Raw genomic sequence first — 22,242 nt, forward strand, 5'->3', positions numbered from 1 at the left:
AATGCTGTAGAGCGGGAACGGGATTTAAACAGGCGGTTATGACCGTTACCGCCAGAAGAGGGCGCGAAGCGGACCACAATACACTTTGGTTAACGGAAAACTCTGGGATTTTTTCAAAAATTTTGTTTTACCTTTTAAACACGATTAAACACTTTAAAACACGCCGGATAATACTGTTTTGGAGTTAATAAGTGATTAGCATCCCGACCGGAAGTTTTAATCATCACAGTAAATTTGTCGCCTGCTCTCGGTCCTGCTCGATTTCTGATATTCATGACGTAACGTAACATGTTGGCGTAAAACGTCAGTTCCTCTGAGTTAGAATAAACGCGTCCAGTTCGATGTTCAGACCCGCGCGCCTCCTGCCGGAGAAACTGAGCAACTGCAGGCGTTAATATTGGCACTCATATAAATAACTAAATTGTGTAAAAATAATTATAACGTCTAAATACTTATAAAAAAATATGTATCTATAAAATAAATGAATTTAAAAAGCTTGGTTTTGAATTAGTTCTTATTTTGAGTTATACTTGTGTTAGGCATTAATAAAATAATTAGCACTGTATTTATTTATATTGTTTTATTTGATATTAAACAGGTCCAAAATGTACACTCACTGAGATCAACATTTTGGGATCAGTAAGATTTTTATTTTTTTAAAGAAGTCTCTTCTAATCTGGATTTACTTGAACAAAAACACAGAAAAAAAAAAATTGCAATTTAAAATACAGGTTTTCTATTTTAATGTATTTTAAAATATAATTTATTTCTGTGACCAAAGCTGTATTTTCAGCATCATTCCTCCAGTCTTCATACTTTTGAAAGGCAGTGTATATTTGCATTGTTTCCTGATTTGTAAACATGTGATTTATTTGACATTAAAATCATTCACCATTGAAAGCCTCAGGAAAATAAACAACCAGCCACAAATAAAATAATTCAGCATTTATTTTAAATTAAGCATCATAAGTTAAACACAGAAAATCCGCTCCGAGTGGAGAGTAAAAATCAGTAAATGATCATGGAATGATAAAAACAAAATCTACAGATTACTATCTTTATTTTTATTAAACATATTAAAGTATTTCATGTAAGCAATGAGACATAAGAGTAAATAATCAGAGACGTTTCATATATAAATGTACCATAGGAAAAAAAAGGCATTACTGTTGTATCTCTTAAGACAAAAAGAAGGCACTGATTTATTCTGAGATCAATCAGTGCAAGTTTTTTTCAGTTGAAACAGTTTTAGTCTAAGACTTGTCTGTGAACTTGGGGGTATATGATTGCATTTATATAATTAAATTATTTAAAGTGATGAGTGATTTACAGTTTTCTGTTCTTTCTGAGTCTCCTGCACAGCTGCTGGACTCCAGAAGCGGCTGATGAACGGAGAAATGATGGGCTCCAGGAAGCGCTTATAAACCCACAGCAGCACAGGGATGACGATACAGGGAATACAGACCATATCTGACTCAACACACAGACAGAGACCTCAGATCAACATCTGTCTAATGATCTGTGTGTTAAACTGACAGATCTGTTCAGATCAAGTCTTCATTCTCTCTCTCTAATATTACACAGACTTGTGACATGGCTATGACACAGGTATTACAAGGAGAGGGTGACTTATGAGGACATAACCCATGTCCCTATTTTTCAAAACGCTTATAAATCATACAGAATGAGTTTTTTTTTTTTTGAGAAAGTAAAAATGCACAAAGTTTCCTGTGAGGGTTAGGTGTAGGGCCATAGAATATACAGTTTGTACAGTATAAAAACCATTACACCTATGGGATGAACACACTTTTCACAAAAACAAACGCGCGTGTGTGTGTATGTGCGCGCGCGCGCGTGTGTGTGTGTGTTATATTTAAATAGCTCTAACATAGTATTTGATCAAAAACAGCAACATTAGCAGCAGTGTATAACCTTCTTATGTGTGTATTAGATTTTCTGATGTATTTAATCATAATTTATAAAGCTTGTTTTTATACTTTTCATCTGAATCTTCACAATCATTTTAAAAATCATGATTAATTCGGTCTGTTAGCTCGATGATCGCTGTTTACAATCAGAAATCAGATCTAGGAACAAACACAAGCTGCAGTTTTATGTTCTTATCATATATATATATGAACAGATACTCACATATTTAAATGAAAAATATGATAAAAGCCTTTAATCTGTGAAAAACTCACATTGTTAAGCTAATGTTGTGAGACGCTGAGATTGTGTCGTCAGAGTGACGCCGCTGGCGCTGCTGTTACTGTCGCCACCCAGCGGCGCGGAGGAGCAACGACACACACAGAACTACATAAAATAAATCAAATAAAATAAAATAGTTCTGTCTGTATACAGTAATTTGCAATGACACCCACAGAAAAAATAACATAAATAAAATAAAAAGTTCTGTCTGTATACAGTAATTACAAAGACATCAAATTTAGCTGAACTATACAAATTTATGACAACATGTTACCAATGAAATCAAGCATTTTATTTTTTAGTTTTTTGTTGGGACACATTTGCACTATATACATTTACATGTATTCTTTTAGCTTTCATCCAAAACAGCTTACATATAAGGAAACAATGATCTCATGTAATCTGCAATAAGCAGTAACCTGCAACTGTTACTTTAAAGAGTTATTTTTAACCAATTTAACCCATAACCAGTAGTTTTTATTATTATTATTATTTCTTACGAATGAATTTGTTTAGATTGATTCAGTAATGTAACTATAATAAAACCAGTCAGTTTAGATTTACCATCTAAGGATAGGCTACTATTAATGTTTTACAATATATATATATATATATATATATATATATATATATATATATATATATATATATATAATTGTAAAAATGTATGATAAAAAGCTATTAAAAACACATGGAATAGAAAAACTAACCAAAGAAGTGCCTTTCAAAAAGACTTTTATTGAATTTTCTTATAAATCCACAAGAAAAGTCTTCATTTATATACAAAACTGTACAATTATTTGTGCAGTCTGAATATAGAAATCTACGAGCCGGACAGATGCAGAATACATTACACAGTCTGTGTTGAAAGATGTAAGGCCACTGAGTTCTCTAGTTCATACACAGATAAAGGCAAGATTCAGCTTCATTTAACACCTGAATTGACACCAAAGACTTTTAAACCACGTTACATTCAGTCTCAAACACCAGCATATGAACTCAGACATCTTTTTTATTTCCATTCACATCCAAGCGAATCAAAGTTGAGTGCAATATGAGTTTTTTTGATTGATCGCAATCATGTCTGGCACATCAATATAACAACATAAAATAAATCAGAAACCTCAAATAAAATGGCTCAGAGATCGAACCCAGTGACCATCTCGAAAAACACAGTGCGTTAAACGTGCAGCTTCAGAATTAGATTCAATATCGTGTATTTTAGTGCAATATGATAATACATACCTTGAGTAATGAGAAGAGGTTATTATGTTATGATTTTGCACCAAAGCATCTAGTTTAAGGAAAGCCAGTACTAACACATTAAACAGTAACATGGCAAAACATGCGTGTGATTCTGTGCGCTAAACCACGAGAACATACAGAATGAACTGCTCAAAATACTTCTGTATTAGTTCAGTAACACTACAAGAACTGCAATCTCATTGCAATCCTGCAATCTAATAATACTAACAAAACTCTCCTGTAAAATCATTCAGACGGGCGTCTGTGTTCAGTGTTTGATGATCAAAGATTACATCGACAGACTGCAGACCTGAGATTACGCTACCACTCAAAAGACTCCGAACAGAAAGATTTTTCATGTTTTTTTTATGTATTCTCTTATGCTCAGCAAGCCTGTATTTATTTGATTGCAAATTCATAATATGATATTATGAAATATTTTGACAAGTTAAAATAACTGCTTTCTATGTGAATATATTTTAAAATGTAATTTATTTCTGTGATGAAAGCTAAATTTTTCATGCATCATAACTCACATCAAAACTCAGTCACATGATCTTTCCGAAATAATTTTAATATGCTGATTTGCTGCCCAAGGAAAATTATTATTATTATTATTATTAACAATATTTAAAAGAGTTGAGAATTTTTTTTCATGTTTCTTTGATGAATAGAAAGATCCAAAGATCAGTATTTATCTGAAATAAAAAGCTTTTGTAACATTATACACACACCATTCAAAAGCTTGGATTCAATATATATATATAGATTTAATAGAAATTAATACTTTTATTTAGCAAGGATGTTTTAAATGAATCAAAAGTGATGCTAAAGACATTTATAATGTCACAAAAGTTTTCAATACAGATAAATGCTGTTCTTCTGAACTTTCTATTCATCAAAGAAACCTGTAAAATTCTACTCATAATCATAAAATATAATAAATGTTTTTTGAGCAGCAAATCTGAATATTAGATTGATTTCTGAAGAATCATGTGACTAGAGTAATGATGAAATCACAGGAATAAATTACATTATAGAATGTATTCAAATAGAAAACAGTTATTTTAAATAAGTAGTAAAAATGGACAGAATAAATGCAGGCTTGGTGAGCAGAAGAGACTTAAAGAGTAACTAAACCCTAAACCAACTTTTTTTAGTTAATGATCTATAAGAATGGGGCTTTATACGTGCTGTTCATTGATTCGAGTAACTTTTTTGACATTTGAGTATAAAGTGTTTTAATTCTACAATATATGGTGTAAAAACGTGTGAGTGCTGCCCTCTTCAGGTTGAATGGTGGCTACTACAGTTGATTTTTCCTATTGGATGTTGCGGTGGCAAGTGATGTAAGCAGTTTCCAGCTCACCACGCCCCTTGGTACGAGCTACCACGCCCTCGTCAGTATAAAACCATCAAAATCACTGTAGTGAGTCAGGAGCTGGAATTGCGAGTATTGAAACGATCAGGATAGACTATTATAGCATCTTTCAGCATAGCAATTATATAGTTATTTAGATCTTCAAGTTGCGTAGATTTATCTGTATTTAGTACAGTGGTCAGGATGGTACGGAGGTGTGTTGCTGGTTGCGACAGCACTGCTGGACTGCATAGTTTACCAGCAGACTGTAAAATTAAGCGCCAGTGGTTGCATGCACTTGGCCTGGAAGACCGTGAGTTCCCGCCTAGAGCTTGAGTGTGCAAACTGCATTTTACAAGGGATTGCTTCTCCAACGCAATGGAGGTGGAAATGGGCTTCTCCACACAGCTCGCGCTGAAAAGCGACGGGGTGCGGGAGTTAAGAGCGCAGTTTGATCCAGTGGCTGGAATTGATATGAACCGACACCTCGACATCCTCCATTTCAGGTAAAAGTGGGGGAGAAAAGTCCTCTACTTCAAATGATCGCTCTGTTGCAAAGCTACTTGCGTCACTACAGTTACTCTCCATTTTAGCGTCTCTGACAGCAGCTGTCAATCAATCCGTCACTGCGGGTCTCAGGATCACGCCGCACTCGCTCAGCCCCGCCCTCGGTTCATCCCCTCTATCTCCGCTGTGATCTGCCCACTTTTCAGCATTTTTCAAATATTGTCAGTGGGTGGAGTCAGGCTCTGAGCAGGGGTTTAGTTACACTTTAAAATCTTACTCTTCAAAAACTTTTGATTGGTAGTGATATATTCCACAACATCAGATCAACAAATACTGAATTATTCAGTCGTAACTTTAGTATTGTACACTTCTGAAATCAAGGCACAGTGATGAGATGTCAGCTCTTGACTGAAATAAATCAACGCAGTGGTTTGTAACTAAAGGCACAGCAGGTTCAGTCACATATGGGTCGTTCACACCGGACGCTTGCGTTATTGTTTGTGTATCACTGCTTCTGTTCTGTTGCACTGACCTCAGTCCAGCTGTTGCAGGAACACGTCATGTGTGAACAGACCATTTGGTAACACAAATATAAAGTTGTTTTGTTTGGCCTTTTAAGAGGTTTTAAGTTCTGAACATAGTGTCTGATTGTTAAAGGTGCTGCAAGTGATTTCAGGAGCTTTTCAGCTACAATCGCACACACCCCTGACTCCGCCCACTATCACACACACACCTTCTTAGCTAAACCCCGCCCACTAAATGACACACATGTCCCCTATATGACAAACCCCGCCACACACTCTCTATGAGAAACTCCACCCACTGAGACACACCCTCTGTGTCAAACTCCGCCCACTGACACAAGCCTCTATTAAACTCCACCCACTAAATACACACACACACATTTATACCAAACTCCACCTACTAAGACAGACACGCCCTCTGTATCAAACCCCGCCCACCACACTGAGGTCTGCAAATACAAACATGCAAAATGACTGACAGAGTTTCTGATTGGCAAAAAAAAAAAAAAAAAAAAAGCCACTCCCCTTCACTCTTAAAAAAAACCTAAATTACATTTGTTTGTATATGAATTGCATTTGAATCACTCAGTTTTACCAAACCAAAAAACTTAATGTGATGCGTATATATCCGTCATGTATAAATGAAACCAGTCAGATATCTGTAATAGCACTAATAAACAGAATGTGTACTAAATACACAATACAAATAACCAGCTTTATATATTTAATATCAATAAATCAACTTGTTTAAATCTCAGGCATTCAAACTGAATATTGCTTGTTCCACAGTCATATCTGATGTTCAAACTTTGTATAAATGCATAAAAAAAGATTATTTAAATAAAATCAAAATAAATTCAAATAGTAGATTATTTTTCATATCATTCAGAAATCTGATCTCATTGTGTATGACTGACTAATATGCATCACATTAAGTTTATTAGTTTGTGTTAAAACAATATAAGCCATATTTTACATGCAATTCAAATACATAAATCTTGATTTCACTAAGTAACGAGTAATAAACGGACAGCAAGAGATGCGAGTGTCACTTGAGTCAGAATCTAGTGTGATGTGATTTCTCAACATTTGATGTGTGATACTCCTAAACAATCACTGACAGCAGCTTTAAATTGGCTCAAAGTGTTCAAATATGAAAGGAAACAGATGCTGAATGAGCCTGAAGTGTGTGTGTTCTTCAGTCCTTCATCCAGATGCTCGTTTGCTCACAGCGTCAGTCCTGAGAAATCAGTGTGTGAATCAAGACGACTGACACACACACACACACACACACACACACACACCGCTCTACTGAGAGTGACAGCATCTGTGAGACACACACACACACACAGCTGCTTAAGACTTGTCCACAGGTGTCAGGCCGATATAAGTGCCATTTTTCTCGTCTTGATCGTCTGCTTTGTCGCTTACAGGAGCGTATGATGTGTCTTTCTTCGCAGACGGCTGAAAGAAAGAAAGAAAACACAAAAGGTTGATTTAGTATGTGTGTGCGTGTTACTAGTATGAAATACACTTGCAAGTACAAGAACATACTACAAGTTCATGTACTCGAGTACAGCACACTCTTAGAAAAAAGGGTTCATTGGGGTTCTATATAGAACCATAGGGTTCTTTACTCAACTCCAAAGAACCTTTTATGCTAAAAAGGTTCTATAATGACAAGAAAGAACCCTTTTGGCACAAAGGTTCTTTAGGCTATTATTCATTCATATATTACATTATTCTGCAACATTTTGTATTTGTAATTAAATTATTGTTTGTAGTAACTTAATATCACATTTTAATCATGCTGATTTTTTGAACTCCCGAACTGACTCAAATGATTCGCGAACCCGCTCCAAACTCTCGAACTGATTCAAATGATCCGCGAAGCCGCTCCGAACTCCCAAACTGACTCAAATGATTCGCCAACCTTCCTCAAACTTCCAAACTGACTCAAATGATTCACGAACCAGTTCCGAACTCCCGAACTGACTCAAATGATTCACTTTTCAGCATTTTTCAAATATTGTCAGTGGGTGGAGTCAGGCTCTGAGCAGGGGTTTAGTTACACTTTAAAATCTTACTCTTCAAAAACTTTTGACTGGTAGTGATATATTCCACAACATCAGATCAACAAATACTGAATTATTCAGTCGTAACTTTAGTATTGTACACTTCTGAAATCAAGGCACAGTGATGAGATGTCAGCTCTTGACTGAAATAAATCAACGCAGTGGTTTGTAACTAAAGGCACAGCAGGTTCAGTCACATATGGGTCGTTCACACCGGACGCTTGCGAACTCCCAAAATGACTCAAATGATTCACGCTCCGAACTCCCAAACTGACTCAAATGATTCGCAAACCCGCTTTGAACTCCCGAACTGACTCAAATGATTCGCGAACCCGCTACGAACGCCCGAACTGATTCAAATGATTCGCAATCCCGCTCCGAACTGACTCAAATGATTCGCGAACCCGCTACGAACTCCCGAACTGATTCAAATGATTCGCGATCCCGCTACGAACTCCCGAACTGACTCAAATGATTCGCGAACCCGCTCCGAACTCTAAAACTGATTCAAATGATCCGCGAAGCCGCTCCGAACTCCCGAACTGACTCGAATGATTCGCTAACCCGCTACGAACTCCCGAACAAATTCAAATGATTCGCGAACCCGCTCTGAACTCCCGAACTGACTCAAATGATTCGCGAAGCCGCTCCGAACTCCCAAACTGACTCAAATGATTCGCCAACCTTCTTCAAACTTCCAAACTGACTCAAATGATTCACGAACCAGTTCCGAACTCCCGAACTGACTCAAATGATTCACGCTTCGATCTCTCGAACTGATTCAAATGATTCGCGATCCCGCTCCGAACTCCCGAACTGACTCAAATGATTCTCGAACCCGCTCCGAACTCTCGAACTGATTCAAATGATTCGCGATCCCGCTCCGAACTCCCGAACTGATTCATATTATTCGCGATCCCGCTCCGAACTCCCGAACTGACTCAAATGATTCTCGAACCCGCCCCGATCTCTCGAACTGATTCAAATGATTTGCGATCCCATCCGAACTCCCGAACTGACTCAAATGATTCTCGAACCCGCTCCGATCTCTCGAACTGATTCAAATGATTCGCGATCCCGCTCCGAACTCCCAAACTGACTCAAATGATTTGCGATCCCCAAAATGTGTGCATTGTCCATTGTAAGCATACTTCAGAATCTCAGCAGAAGTACTTTGATTTTGGATGCTGCTCTGCTCACATACTAATTAATGATTAATGTTTGAAAGTGAAGTGTAAAATAAATTATATAAGTATTTTATTTGACTAAGTAATTACAGTAATATTTCAGTCTTTATATATTAATAATTGAATTAAAAAATAAGCAAAATAATAATGTTATTATTTAGATGTTATTTGTTCAAATTTACAGGGTTTCCAAAAACACTGTGAATGTAAACCGAGACAACCATCACAGCTAAAATATAATGTGTACCAATAACTAGTTTTGTTTTGTTGTTTTTGTGTAAACAGATATTGCAGATCTGGAGAAAAATGCAGCACTGCTAATCTTACCATCTTTATGCAGAGAAAACATCAAGTTTCTCTTCTGTCTGGACAATGTAAGTTTTCATATGTTATGTTTTTGTGTTGGTGGGGGTGGGGTTCAGAAAATGATCTGAACTTGAGTTCCAAACTGTATGACATTCATTGTGATGAGCTGATATTTGAGATGCCATCATTTTAAAGAATTGACAGCCACGATCACTTGATTGCATGTAGCTCTGTGAATGTGATAACAAAATTAAATAAAAATGTCTTGCTCTTGTAGAATAATGTTCTAATGAAGAATGTTTTACTCTTATTGACAGTTGTTTTGTAATAACAGGAGAAATACAAAGATGTTACAATTGAGAGAGGGCTGCTCAGTTTCTCACAGAAACATTTGCACAATTTAAATGAAAGACGTGGAGGCAAAAAAATAACTGATGCATTTTTTTAGCAACCTGCCTTTAGATCTAGCATTATGCATGCTTTAAATCAGATACAGAAATGATGTAGCTTGAACGAATAGCATTTTTATTTAAATTAACAACAGAGAGTGGGAAACTGCATGTGTGAATAATGTTTGTGTAGTGTCTCTTCAATAATCAAGCTGCAAGTTTAGTTAAATCAAAAACACATTCATTGTTGCTTTTTAGTTTTTCAGTATGCTATCCAAGCTATTTTATTAATGAATATTGCATTGATCACGAAGTTTCTGTGGTCATGATTATTTGTGAGTTGGCCCTTTCCACTGTGGTAAAAAATGGTCAGTCACATCCCTAATTGTTTGGAAGAAAGTATGCAAGATTCTAAGTTATTTCACAAATAATTTATATGTTTTTCCAACTTGCAGGAATCAGTAAAGCCAACTCCGACAATAGTTTTTCATGAAGCTTCAAACCCCCTCCATGCAAAAAGAGCCAGCATCAATATGGAGGGTGTCAACATTGTGAGCGCAGAAATGGATGTGATGGAGGCAATGGAGTGCCTCTTTGCTACTTATTTCATATTCAGTGTGGAATACACCAAGCACATCACTCACATGATGAATTTTGTTGAGCAATACCTGTTTAAACTCTCCAGAAGCCAAACAAATAAAAAACTGTCTGTCCCAGTGCTCAAAATGTATAATCAATTATCATAATACTTTGATATTTCGTGAATAGTGCTAATGTAAATTTGTAAATATGAGGCGTTTGATGTTATTCTGAAATGCTGATATGAATTTGAATCTGTAATTACAATTCTTTATGAGCAGTGTTGGGCAGTAACTCGTTATTAGTAACATGTTACTGTAACGCAGTTCCATTTGACAGTAACTAATACTGTAACACATTACTTAAATAAATTAACTCCGTTACCGTTACCATATGGTGCATTGTCCGTTACTTTTTTAAAAGTTAATTAATTTTGACTGAAGTGCAGCCGAACCTGTTTGCAGCAGCGACGCATTGTAGGATTGGTGGATGCCAACCACTGTAAACACGAAGACGCACTGTGGGCGTGTCTCCGTTTATTCAAGTATGTGCGGCAGTCATGGCGAGTCAAGGAGAGAGCAACACGAGTTTCTCAAAGTGGAAATATGCTCATTATTTCACTTTAGTTGAGCATAAAGACAAAAACCTTTTAGTCAAATGTAAGCTGTGTCTTTCTTTAAATTGATTCTGAATAATTCAGATTGCTTTCATTTATTTATTTCAAAATGTTTTGTGTTATGTTGTCCATTGTTGATAGTTTTCACACTTAAGCTGTGAAAGGAACATTTTTAAGGGCTCAACACAACAGCTTTTATGATGCAGAAGCCACTTTAGTTTTTGATTCTGAATATATTATTCAGGTGTTTTGTTATTTATTTCAGATATCCTTGTGATATACAATATTCAGTTTGTGCTGTTCTGACTTAATCTAAATAGTGTAGTGCATTACTTTTTGGTGTAAGTAATCAACAAAGTAATTGAGTTACTTTTTGAATTAAGTAACTAGTAACTGTAACTAGTTACTATTTCTTAGTAACTAGCACAACACTGTTTATGAGTGATATTAATATGAATTTGTAGATTTGAAGTACTTCCATATCTGTATATTTCCATTGTGAGTTATATTAATATGGATTTGTAGTTTTGAGGTACTTGATGTTGTTCTAACCCTGATGGGAATTTAGATGAATCTGTATATTTGCATTATTTATTAGTGATAGATTCATGTAATTTTTATAATGGACTTATTTTGTAATATGTAGATGTAGGTGAAACTCTATTTTCATTATTTATGAGATTTTTTAAATGGTTGGTGTTTTAAGGTTGATTTGTACATTTAAAGCCTTGAATATTTGAAATTACAGAAGCATTCTTTCAGTAATAGAGTAATACAATCAGTTAATATAAATAAATGACTAGTTCTATGCACTTTGGGTGTGCTTTTTTCAGTATTCATGGGTGACTTTTTTATATGAATTACATTTTGGTAAAATGCCTAAAGGGTTCTTTTGATTGAACCCTTAAAAAGGGTTCTATATAGAACCTTTTAGGGGTTCCAAATACGTAACGCCTGATAGAACCTTTTAAGGTTCTATATAGAACATTTTCTTCTAAGAGTGCATGTTTTAGTCCTTTAAACTAGTTTGTGAGCATCACATGATTAACCAGTCAGTTACTGATTGAGTTCAAGATGAAGTGAGTTAAGCCTGGTTCACATCTACTTACATTAATACTATTTACACTCAGGAGAGACATTTCTGAACATATATATCATGTACATGTATGTTCAACCTGTCATAACATGATGAGATAATATAAGTAAATATAGACAAGCCCAAATATTAGAAAGCAGACTCGGCACAGAATGGGTACCAGGTTAGTGAAGTGATCATGAGAGCATGTGACAGTTAGTCACTTCAGGAAAGCATGAAATAAATGAATTCATATTAACCACACGCAGAAGAACAGCAAGCTCCATCAGATACAGAAATCTAGTCATTTAAAGCAGTCGAACCACAGTCAGGCCACCCACTACACAGAAGCATTACTTTATATAGTATATTCAGTAGGTGTAAATGAAAATATGAAATACAATTGAAAAACAAACAAAACATTTTAAATGACTAAGAATATTTAGTTATGTTCATCATATGTTCTCATATTTACTCTTTTACTTTTGTACTATTTTTCCTGTAACATTCCAGCCGGACGTTCATCTAAACATTCACAGAACTCTCCCATGATGTCTGCTAAATTATCAAATGGAACGTTCCCTTTATGTTTTTTTTATGTTTGCATAACTGAGATTTATTTTTAAATATTTGAAAACCTCAGAACATATTTTTGTTGGTTTGATGGCAGCCTTAGGGTGTTTGAACCGAGCTGACACATAATGTCACATTTTAGGGTTTCACTTTGGTGGGAAAGTGGAGAATAATTGGTTTTTCTGAAAAGCCTCAACTTTCTCACACACAGACTTTCAGACAGGGTGTTCTGTGTGGTTGTATTACCTTGTTCTGATAGAAGCGGATGACAAGGATGATACAGACGAGCAGCAGAATGACTCCCAGAGCCACGATGAGGAGCGGGAAATAAGAGACCAGAGTCACGATGAGCAGCAGCTTCTGAATCCTCGTCGCTGAAACGTCATCAATCACCACCGACTGCAAACACAGCAGAAAAACACCCAGCGGTTTACAGGAGACGAAACCGTTGGTCATTAATCATCCACTTCTGACGCTCACCTCATTCAGAAACAGAATGGGGAAGATGGTACCATTGAGATTCCTGGTCAAACTGAGGAAACAAAGGACACAAACAGTCACGGCTGTTTATCGAAACACAATTCAATATATCAGACAGGAAAGCACCACTCACGGAAAGCCGCTCACTCTCTCGAGATGAATGTTGATCTGCGCTCGTTTCATGGCACGAACAGGCAATCCCATAGTCTGAGGAGAAACCAGGAGATCTGAGCCAGACTACAGCAATCGAACCAGTTATATCACAAACACCTCAGACACTGATCATGAAACCAGCTCTTCAAACACAGCACAGCAGATCTTACAGGGTTCAGATCCAGAAACGTCTGGTGATGCTCGTGCACCGGAGAAATGCCATCGATGGCTTTGGCGTACTTCTCAGCACCCAGATGAAAGTGAGGGAACGACACGACGACAGGAGCACCTGAGACCACAATTACACCACAAAATCACTGCCTTTCTGATGCTTTTATCCAAAGACACTTGCATTGCAATCAAGACATTCATTTGATCAGTCCATGGATTCCCAGACTCATCAGATATTTCCTTTTTTAAAGGAAAAACTGTTATACTGCATGATGAAAATTACAAGTTTTTGAAGTACCATTAATGTTTTTGACATTATTTTCATGACATGGCATGATTTCATCATAAAATAAGTAATGATTAATGTATAAATTAATAATGAAATAAAAATAGACATTAAATGATTAAATTAAATTCATTGTTATATATTTCTGTTTAGAAAACAGCTATTTGAAATAGTAATATTTCACAATATTATCACTTTTACTCAAGAGACTTCTTTAAAAAATGATTATTCCAAAAAAAATAAATGACTATATATATATATATATATATATATATATATATATATATATATATATATATATGCTTTTTACAGAAATTTTGACTACACAGAAAAGACTTCTGAAAAAAATAATATGTATATATTTATAAATCCAGTGTTTACATATTGTAACTAATGTTTATGAATATGTGTTTTTCCTATTAAGTGAACAAAAAAAAAAAACTTTTTAAATATGTTTTTAGAGTGAAATCTGGTGTTTAGTTTCATGCATTACAGAATTACAAGATCAGACATTTGAAAATGAGTGGATATGCTAGGAAGATCATACTACATGCACTATTTCTGCAGTGTGCGATATGATTAATCACCTAGATGACCTTCTGCATGACCTCCTCAAAAGACTAAATAAACTTTTCATTTCCAGGATAACTGACTCAATCAGTGAACTAAACAAAGCAACAAGTTAAACATTTAGATCAGCTTAACAGATAATTCTGCACATGCAAGAAGCACTTTAGTTCATGGGATTAATAACACTCATTCTTCACAGACTGTGTGTGTGTTTTAGTGGCTTTTGGGACACCATCAGATGTCTGTGCTCATAAATGTGGCATGTGTTCAACATAAAAAACAGCAGGACGAGATGAGGAATGTGCTTGAGTCAGGTGACTAAGATGTGTGTGTGTCTGCGTGTGTTTGTGTGTGTGTGTGTGTGTGTGTGTGTGTGTGTGTGTGTGTGTGTGTGTGTGTGTGTGCGTGCGTGTGCGTGTGCGTGCGTGAGTATCGGGGGAACAGAAACTCATATTACTGCTGCAGACACATACAACCCGAATTCCGGAAAAGTTGGGACGTTTTTTAAATTTTAATAAAATGAAAACTAAAGGAATTTCAAATCACATGATCCAATATTTTATTCACAGTAGAACATAGATAACGTAGCAAATGTTTAAACTGAGAAATTTTACACTTTTATCCACTTAATTAGCTCATTTAAAATTTAATGCGTGCTACCGGTCTCAAAAAAGTTGGCACGGGGGCAACAAATGGCTAAAAAAGCAAGCAGTTTTGAAAAGATTCAGCTGGGAGAACATCTAGTGATTAATTAAGTTAATTGATATCAGGTCTGTAACATGATTAGCTATAAAAACTTTGTCTTAGAGAAGCAGAGTCTCTCAGAAGTAAAGATGGGCAGAGGCTCTCCAATCTGTGAAAGACTGCGTAAAAAAATTGTGGAAAACTTTAAAAACAATGTTCCTCAACGTCAAATTGCAAAGGCTTTGCAAATCTCATCATCTACAGTGCATAACATCATCAAAAGATTCAGAGAAACTGGAGAAATCTCTGTGCGTAAGGGACAAGGCCGGAGACCTTTATTGGATGCCCGTGGTCTTCGGGCTCTCAGACGACACTGCATCACTCATCGGCATGATTGTGTCAATGACATTACTAAATGGGCCCAGGAATACTTTCAGAAACCACTGTCGGTAAACACAATCCGCCGTGCCATCAGCAGATGCCAACTAAAGCTCTATCATGCAAAAAGGAAGCCATATGTGAACATGGTCCAGAAGCGCCGTCGTGTCCTGTGGGCCAAGGCTCATTTAAAATGGACTATTTCAAAGTGGAATAGTGTTTTATGGTCAGACGAGTCCAAATTTGACATTCTTGTTGGAAATCACGGACGCTGTGTCCTCCGGGCTAAAGAGGAGGGAGACCTTCCAGCATGTTATCAGCGTTCAGTTCAAAAGCCAGCATCTCTGATGGTATGGGGGTGCATAAGTGCATACGGTATGGGCAGCTTGCATGTTTTGGAAGGCTCTGTGAATGCTGAAAGGTATATAAAGGTTTTAGAGCAACATATGCTTCCCTCCAAACAACGTCTATTTCAGGGAAGGCCTTGTTTATTTCAGCAGGACAATGCAAAACCACATACTGCAGCTATAACAACAGCATGGCTTCGTCGTAGAAGAGTCCGGGTGCTAACCTGGCCTGCCTGCAGTCCAGATCTTTCACCTATAGAGAACATTTGGCGCATCATTAAACGAAAAATACGTCAAAGACGACCACGAACTCTTCAGCAGCTGGAAATCTATATAAGGCAAGAATGGGACCAAATTCCAACAGCAAAACTCCAGCAACTCATAGCCTCAATGCCCAGACGTCTTCAAACTGTTTTGAAAAGAAAAGGAGATGCTACACCATGGTAAACATGCCCCGTCCCAACTATTTTGAGACCTGTAGCAGAAATCAAAATTGAAATGAGCTCATTTTGTGCATAAAATTGTAAACTTTCTGAGTTTAAACATTTGCTATGTTATCTATGTTCTATTGTGAATAAAATATTGGCTCATGTGATTTGAAAGTCTTTTAGTTTTCATTTTATTAAAATTTAAAAAACGTCCCAACTTTTCTGGAATTCGGGTTGTAGGGCAATGAGCAATAAAGTAGAAAATCAAATGCCTAAAACCGTCTAAAATTAAATTGATGCATTTAGCAAACACTTTTATTCAAAGAAACTTACAGTGCACTCAGGCTTACCATTTATTTTTATCAGTCTGTATGTGTGTTCCCTGGGAAGTGAACCCACAACCTGTTGTACTGCTAACACAATGCACTACCACTGAGCCACAGAACACACCTAGCAAAATAAAAAAATAAACATCTGCATAGCAACAGCCTAAAACACTCAGAACACCATAGCAACTGCATAGCAACAGCCTAAAACACTCACAACACCCTAGCAACGGCATAGCAACAGCCTAAAACACTCAGAACAACAGCCTAAAGCACTCACAACGCCCTAGCAACTGCATAGCAACAGCCTTAAACACTCATAACACTCTAGCAACTGCATAGCAACAGCCTAAAACACTCACAACACCCTAGCAACGGCATAGCAACAGCCTAAAACACTCACAACACCCTAGCAACGGCATAGCAACAGCCGAAAACACTCAGAATGCCCTAGCAACTGCATAGCAGTTTAAGAGTTTGATGGGGAAAAAATCTTTTTATATACTAGTGCTATAGCATGGAATAAATTACCAGTTTCAATAAAGGGAGTAAAAGATTTTTTGAGTTTTAAAAGAATGGTAAAAAGATGGCTGTTTGGTGAGGGTAGTTAGTGTGTTTTTTTGGTGATTTTATTGTAAATTGTGTCATTTAGTGGTGTGTTTATTGTCAGTTGTGATTTGTATTTTTGGTGAATTATCTCTACTATATTGATAAAAATTTGATTTTTATAAATGTAAATAGTTATGATTAGGAGATACTGTTGCTCTGTCTATTCTGCACGTACACATAACCTTTATATTAACATCGAGGGCCACAATGGAAATAAGCCAAGAGCTTTATTGTGTTTTTATCCTCCACACTTTTTCTAAAGTGTATGGAATACTTGTATTTTGTACAGTTTTATAAACTTGTGTATAAACTTGGAAAACAGTGTCAATAATGCAAAAATGATAGTTAAAGGCAGTTCATCATTGGATTCAGTTATGTCATCTCTGTTCAGTTAAATAGTGTCTGTGCATTTATTTGCAATCAAGTCAACGATATCGCTGTAGATGAAGTGACCCCAACTAAGCAAGCCAGAGGTGACAGCGGCAAGGAACCGAAACTCCATCGGTGACAGAATGGAGAAAAAAACCTTGGGAGAAACCAGGCTCAGTTGGGGGGCCAGTTCTCCTCTGACCAGACGAAACCAGTAGTTCAATTCCAGGCTGCAGCAAAGTCAAATTGCATAGCAACAGCCTAAAACACTCAGAATGCCCTAGAGACTGCATAGCAACAGCCTAAAACACTCAGAACGCCCTAGCAACTGCATAGCAAATGCCTAAAACACTCAGAACATAGCAACTGCATAGCAACAGACTAAAACACCCAGAAAACCATAGCAACTGCATAGCAGCAGCCTAAAACGCTCAGAACACCCTAGCAGCTGCCTAGCAACAGCCTAAAACACTCGAAACACCCTAGCAACTGCATAGCAACATCCTAAAACGCTCAGAACACCCTAGCAACAGCCTTGCAAAAGCCTTAAATGCTCAGAACACCCTAGCTACTGCATAGCAACAGCTTTAAACGCTCAGAACACCCTAGCAACTGCATAGCAACAGCCTAAAACGCTCAAAACACCCTAGCAACTGCATAGCAACAGCCTTAAACGCTGAGAACACCCTAGCAACTGCATAGCAACAGCTTTAAACGCTCAGAACACCCTAGGAACTGCATAGCAACAGCCTAAAACACTTTAAACGGCCAAGCAACTGCATTGATACATCAACAAAACAACAAAACATCAAAGCTACTCCAATACAACTGCCTAAAATATTTACAACAGCCTAGTAACTCCATAGCAACTGCATAAGAAGGCCGATGAGCAATAATTAAAGTATACAATTAAATAAATGTTTAAAGGAAATTAGAATAAAATTGAATATTAAATGAAACTGGTTTAATCATTAATTTTTAATCCTTTAATATGCATGTGAGCTGTGTTCATGCATGTCTAAATCACATATGCTCATTAGCGCACCTTTCCGACACACAGACACATCCAGCACGCCGTCGTCTAGGCAGTTCTTCGGCGTCAGGCAGAACCCCTCGTTCTCTGGGTTGTTCTTGCCGCTGGCCAGCACGGCTCGGGGCGGTGTGAAGCGGTACGCTGGGATGCCCTTCACCTCCACCTCCTTCTCAAAGCGCATGTGGATGGACCTGCACAAGAGTCACATAACAACACACGCTGAACACGACCTTTCACCCCTGGGCCTGTGTTCGATATTAGGTGTTCACTACTGAGAAAGCATTCGGAAACCTGCTTTTAATGGACAGGAAAAGCTCAGTAACAAACAGCGGTCTTGTGATCAAGCGTGTTTTTGAGCTGATTCTGATTAGAGGAAAGGAGTTTTCCAGGCCTGATTAAACCGTGTACAAAGGTTACACACTCAGCTCCTGCGGCCGGCTTTCCCTTAAAAATCCAGGTGAGGAGTCAGTGGAAAAGGCCAAGGACAGCACAATAAGCCAAGGGCCCGCCGCTCACACTCATCTAGGTTAAAAGTGGCTTGAAAACATTCCAGATCAGAGTTTGTTCTTCAGAAACAGAACAGATATTATATGGTGTATTAAAATAAAGGCGTGCATCACTCGCCATTCTTCATCAGCTGACACACACAGAGAGGAAACTGAAGCGGAATACCCCACAATACATCCCAAATGTTAAATAAATAAATAGATGACAATGCATTGTATAAAAATGCATTTGTTTTTTTTTTTTAGAAAAGATACCAAAAACCAAACATACTGAAAATAAAGCTGAACCACATTACTCTTAATTAAAATAACATTTAAATGTTAAATAAACAAACAAACAAACAAACAAGTAACAGATAATAGATTATATACCAATTGAATATGAAATTAGTTTCTAAGTTTCTAAAACGCAAATAAAAGGTCAAAGTAACATAAAAAAAATATTTTCAAACATACCCTCTAACATACACAGAGGAAATTAAAACAGAACTGCATTGCTTTAAATAATAATAAATAAAAAATAAATATATAAATAAAAAATTGACCTGACCTGACAATATATATATATATATATATATATATATATATATATATATATAGATAGATAGATAGATAGATAGATAGATAGATAGATAGATAGATAGATAGATAGATTTATTTACAAATTTATTTTGTAAAGTTAGAAGTACCTTTAAAAAAAAATCACAGGGGGTACAGTACTCTGAATAAAATATAAAACTGAAATTGTAAGTAAATAAATAATGCATTGTATAAAATTACACAAATAAGCCTATACATTTTATAAAATTATTCATAAAAAAAAAAAGAAAGAAACAGGTCATGAAAAACTTAAAATCTTATCTGCAATTCATTACTTCATCACAGTAAAAATCTAAATAATTATTTTAAAAAATTGTTCATACTACATTGAATATTCCTAAGTTAAATGAAAAGTAATAAAAAAGATAAACTCCTTGATTCCTGTGTGTAAATTGTTACATAGCAATTTATTCTCTTGCTTTAAACGGCATGCTCATTGTAAAATCTCATCCCGCAGAATATTCCTGTAATGATATTAGAGAGGACTGCAGTAAAGACTGACTGTCGGGCAGGAAGTCATGAGGTTTGGACCTTTGGCTCAGTCTGAAGCTGATTTCTCATCAGTGGAGGAGAGGTCGAGCAGATAAACACAGATCTACTGACTCAGCACTTCTGCATTTCCACACACGGTGGTTTTTACAGACTCATTATCTTCAGCTCCTCCAACAGTTACAGTAAATCCCTACCAGGGCCGTGCAGAGACCTTTGGAGGAGCAGGTGCTCAAAGTATAAAAGGGGCACATGGAACAAGGCTTTAAATAGCACTGCTCAAAATATCAATACAACAATATATTGTATACTCCTTGCTGAGTCGCGTATCAATATGGAATGGATGATTATGTACCAGCCTCTTTCTCCATGCTTGCTTCTTTCTGCACTGTTTCTGTTGCTTGTGCCTCTACATTTCCCTCTTTCTCACCAGCCTCTGTCTCCTGGCTTGCTGTTCCCTGCTCTCTTTCTGTCACTTGTGCCTCTACATCTCCCTCTTTTTCTTCCTCTATCTCCATCTCCTCATCTGATCTATTAATTTCCACTCTCTGTCCATCTAGGAACAAGGCACAATTTACTATTTCAGCATTAATCTATTATTTTAACCATCACTACCACTCTTGCTGGTTGATACAAAACATAAAAAAAGGATACACTGGAATATAGTGATTAATATTATTATTACTGTTGTAGTTGTTGTTGTCTAAAATTGAACACCTTTGCAGTGTAAACAAATGACAGGCTACATTTTTTTTTATCCTCTCTTTGCGAGGCATCTTTGCACTGCAGAACACACACACAAACACAAAAGGACATTTCATACCTTTTCCTAAAATCTACTAGGGTCCCATCTCCTTCACACCGCACTTTGATGTCAGCTCAGGTATATTATTCATTTTATACTGACATTGATATTTCTACATAATAAAGAGAGATATTATTGAGTTTACAGGCTAAAGTGGTCTTGCTGTTGTTAACACTGTTGCTATTGTAGAAAAAAAAATATTTGTCACATTTAAAATATAATTATATTTTCATTCATTTCTGAATTGTTTTTATTTTTATAATGATAATTCAGAGAATGAGAAAATCTGAATAAGCCTTACCAGTGATTTGATGATAATTTTTAAGGCACTATCCGTTTAAAAAAAACTTTAACTACATTTTAAAATTTTACCATGTCATTATTGTATGAATATATGACACTGATTATTATAATACTTCATATGTTCATATAGAAGCAACTGGTGTATTATTGTGTGTTCAATTCTAAACTGGGTTTATCCAGGATTGAAACACAAACATGAATTATGTTGAAATAATGCTCATGTGTACAGAAGGACTGTTTAAAATCTAGAAGCTCAAAGAGCTGATTGTGTCCAAATAAGATTTATTAAGAGAAACTAGCATTTCTGAAATGATCCACAGCAGGGTTATTCTTAACTAAAACCAAAACTATTCAAATATGTTTGTTAACTGCTGGAATAAAACAAAATATAATTATTAAATGGACAAAACAAAAAAATAATAAACGAAAAATAGAAATAACTTATGTTTAAGCACAAAAATTACACATAAAAAATGAAATAAAATTAAAACTGAAATAATTAAAAAAAATGAAACCTAAATAGGAATATTAAAAAAGATCAAATATTATCAAAAATTATGAAAGCACATAAAAAAAGATAATAAAAATGTAAATAAAATTAAAACTAGAAATATAAAAAAATGAAATGAAAATAACTTTTTCGTATTATACATATCATGAATAATATGTGAATCAAAATTAATATAAAACCCGTTGTGGTGTGCTCAAGTAATATATTCTGTTCTATATTGTAAAATAATTATCAGTTATTTAATTTTTTTTAAATATATTTTATTTCAATACATTTTTAAATAAACATTTTATAATCAAATATAAATTCTAAAAATATTTAAAAATACTATTATAAATAAATATATTAAATATTAATTATTATAAGCAGCGGAAGAGACACTGGCTTCCACATGTACTAAATTTCAGAAAGTTCCCATGAAAAAGCTGCTTCATCGATTATATTACAGCATGTTCTGAAGGTCCGGATGGCATGTGATTTCTGATCCTGTTCTTATCGAGACACACGTGCTCTCAAACACACACTGAGATCAGCGTTCAGAAATAACCAC

General features: G+C 35.9%; 1 protein-coding gene across 1 annotated transcript in view; it reads right to left on the reverse strand.

Moving 5' to 3' along the window:
• Positions 1-5,594: 5,594 nt before the first annotated feature.
• The window catches only part of LOC132116868 (lysosome membrane protein 2-like), a 27,517-nt gene continuing 10,869 nt past the window's right edge, over positions 5,595-22,242 (reverse strand). The window contains exons 7-12 of the mRNA XM_059525732.1: positions 18,491-18,669; positions 13,448-13,566; positions 13,258-13,331; positions 13,125-13,176; positions 12,891-13,043; positions 5,595-7,308 (exon numbers count right to left, since the gene is read on the reverse strand). Of these exons, the coding sequence (XP_059381715.1) occupies positions 7,201-7,308; positions 12,891-13,043; positions 13,125-13,176; positions 13,258-13,331; positions 13,448-13,566; positions 18,491-18,669 (685 nt within the window). The 3' untranslated portion in view covers positions 5,595-7,200. The remainder of the gene's footprint in view (positions 7,309-12,890; positions 13,044-13,124; positions 13,177-13,257; positions 13,332-13,447; positions 13,567-18,490; positions 18,670-22,242) is intronic.

The sequence above is a fragment of the Carassius carassius genome, chromosome 36, assembly GCF_963082965.1.
Source record: "Carassius carassius chromosome 36, fCarCar2.1, whole genome shotgun sequence".
NCBI classification, from domain to species: domain Eukaryota; kingdom Metazoa; phylum Chordata; class Actinopteri; order Cypriniformes; family Cyprinidae; genus Carassius; species Carassius carassius.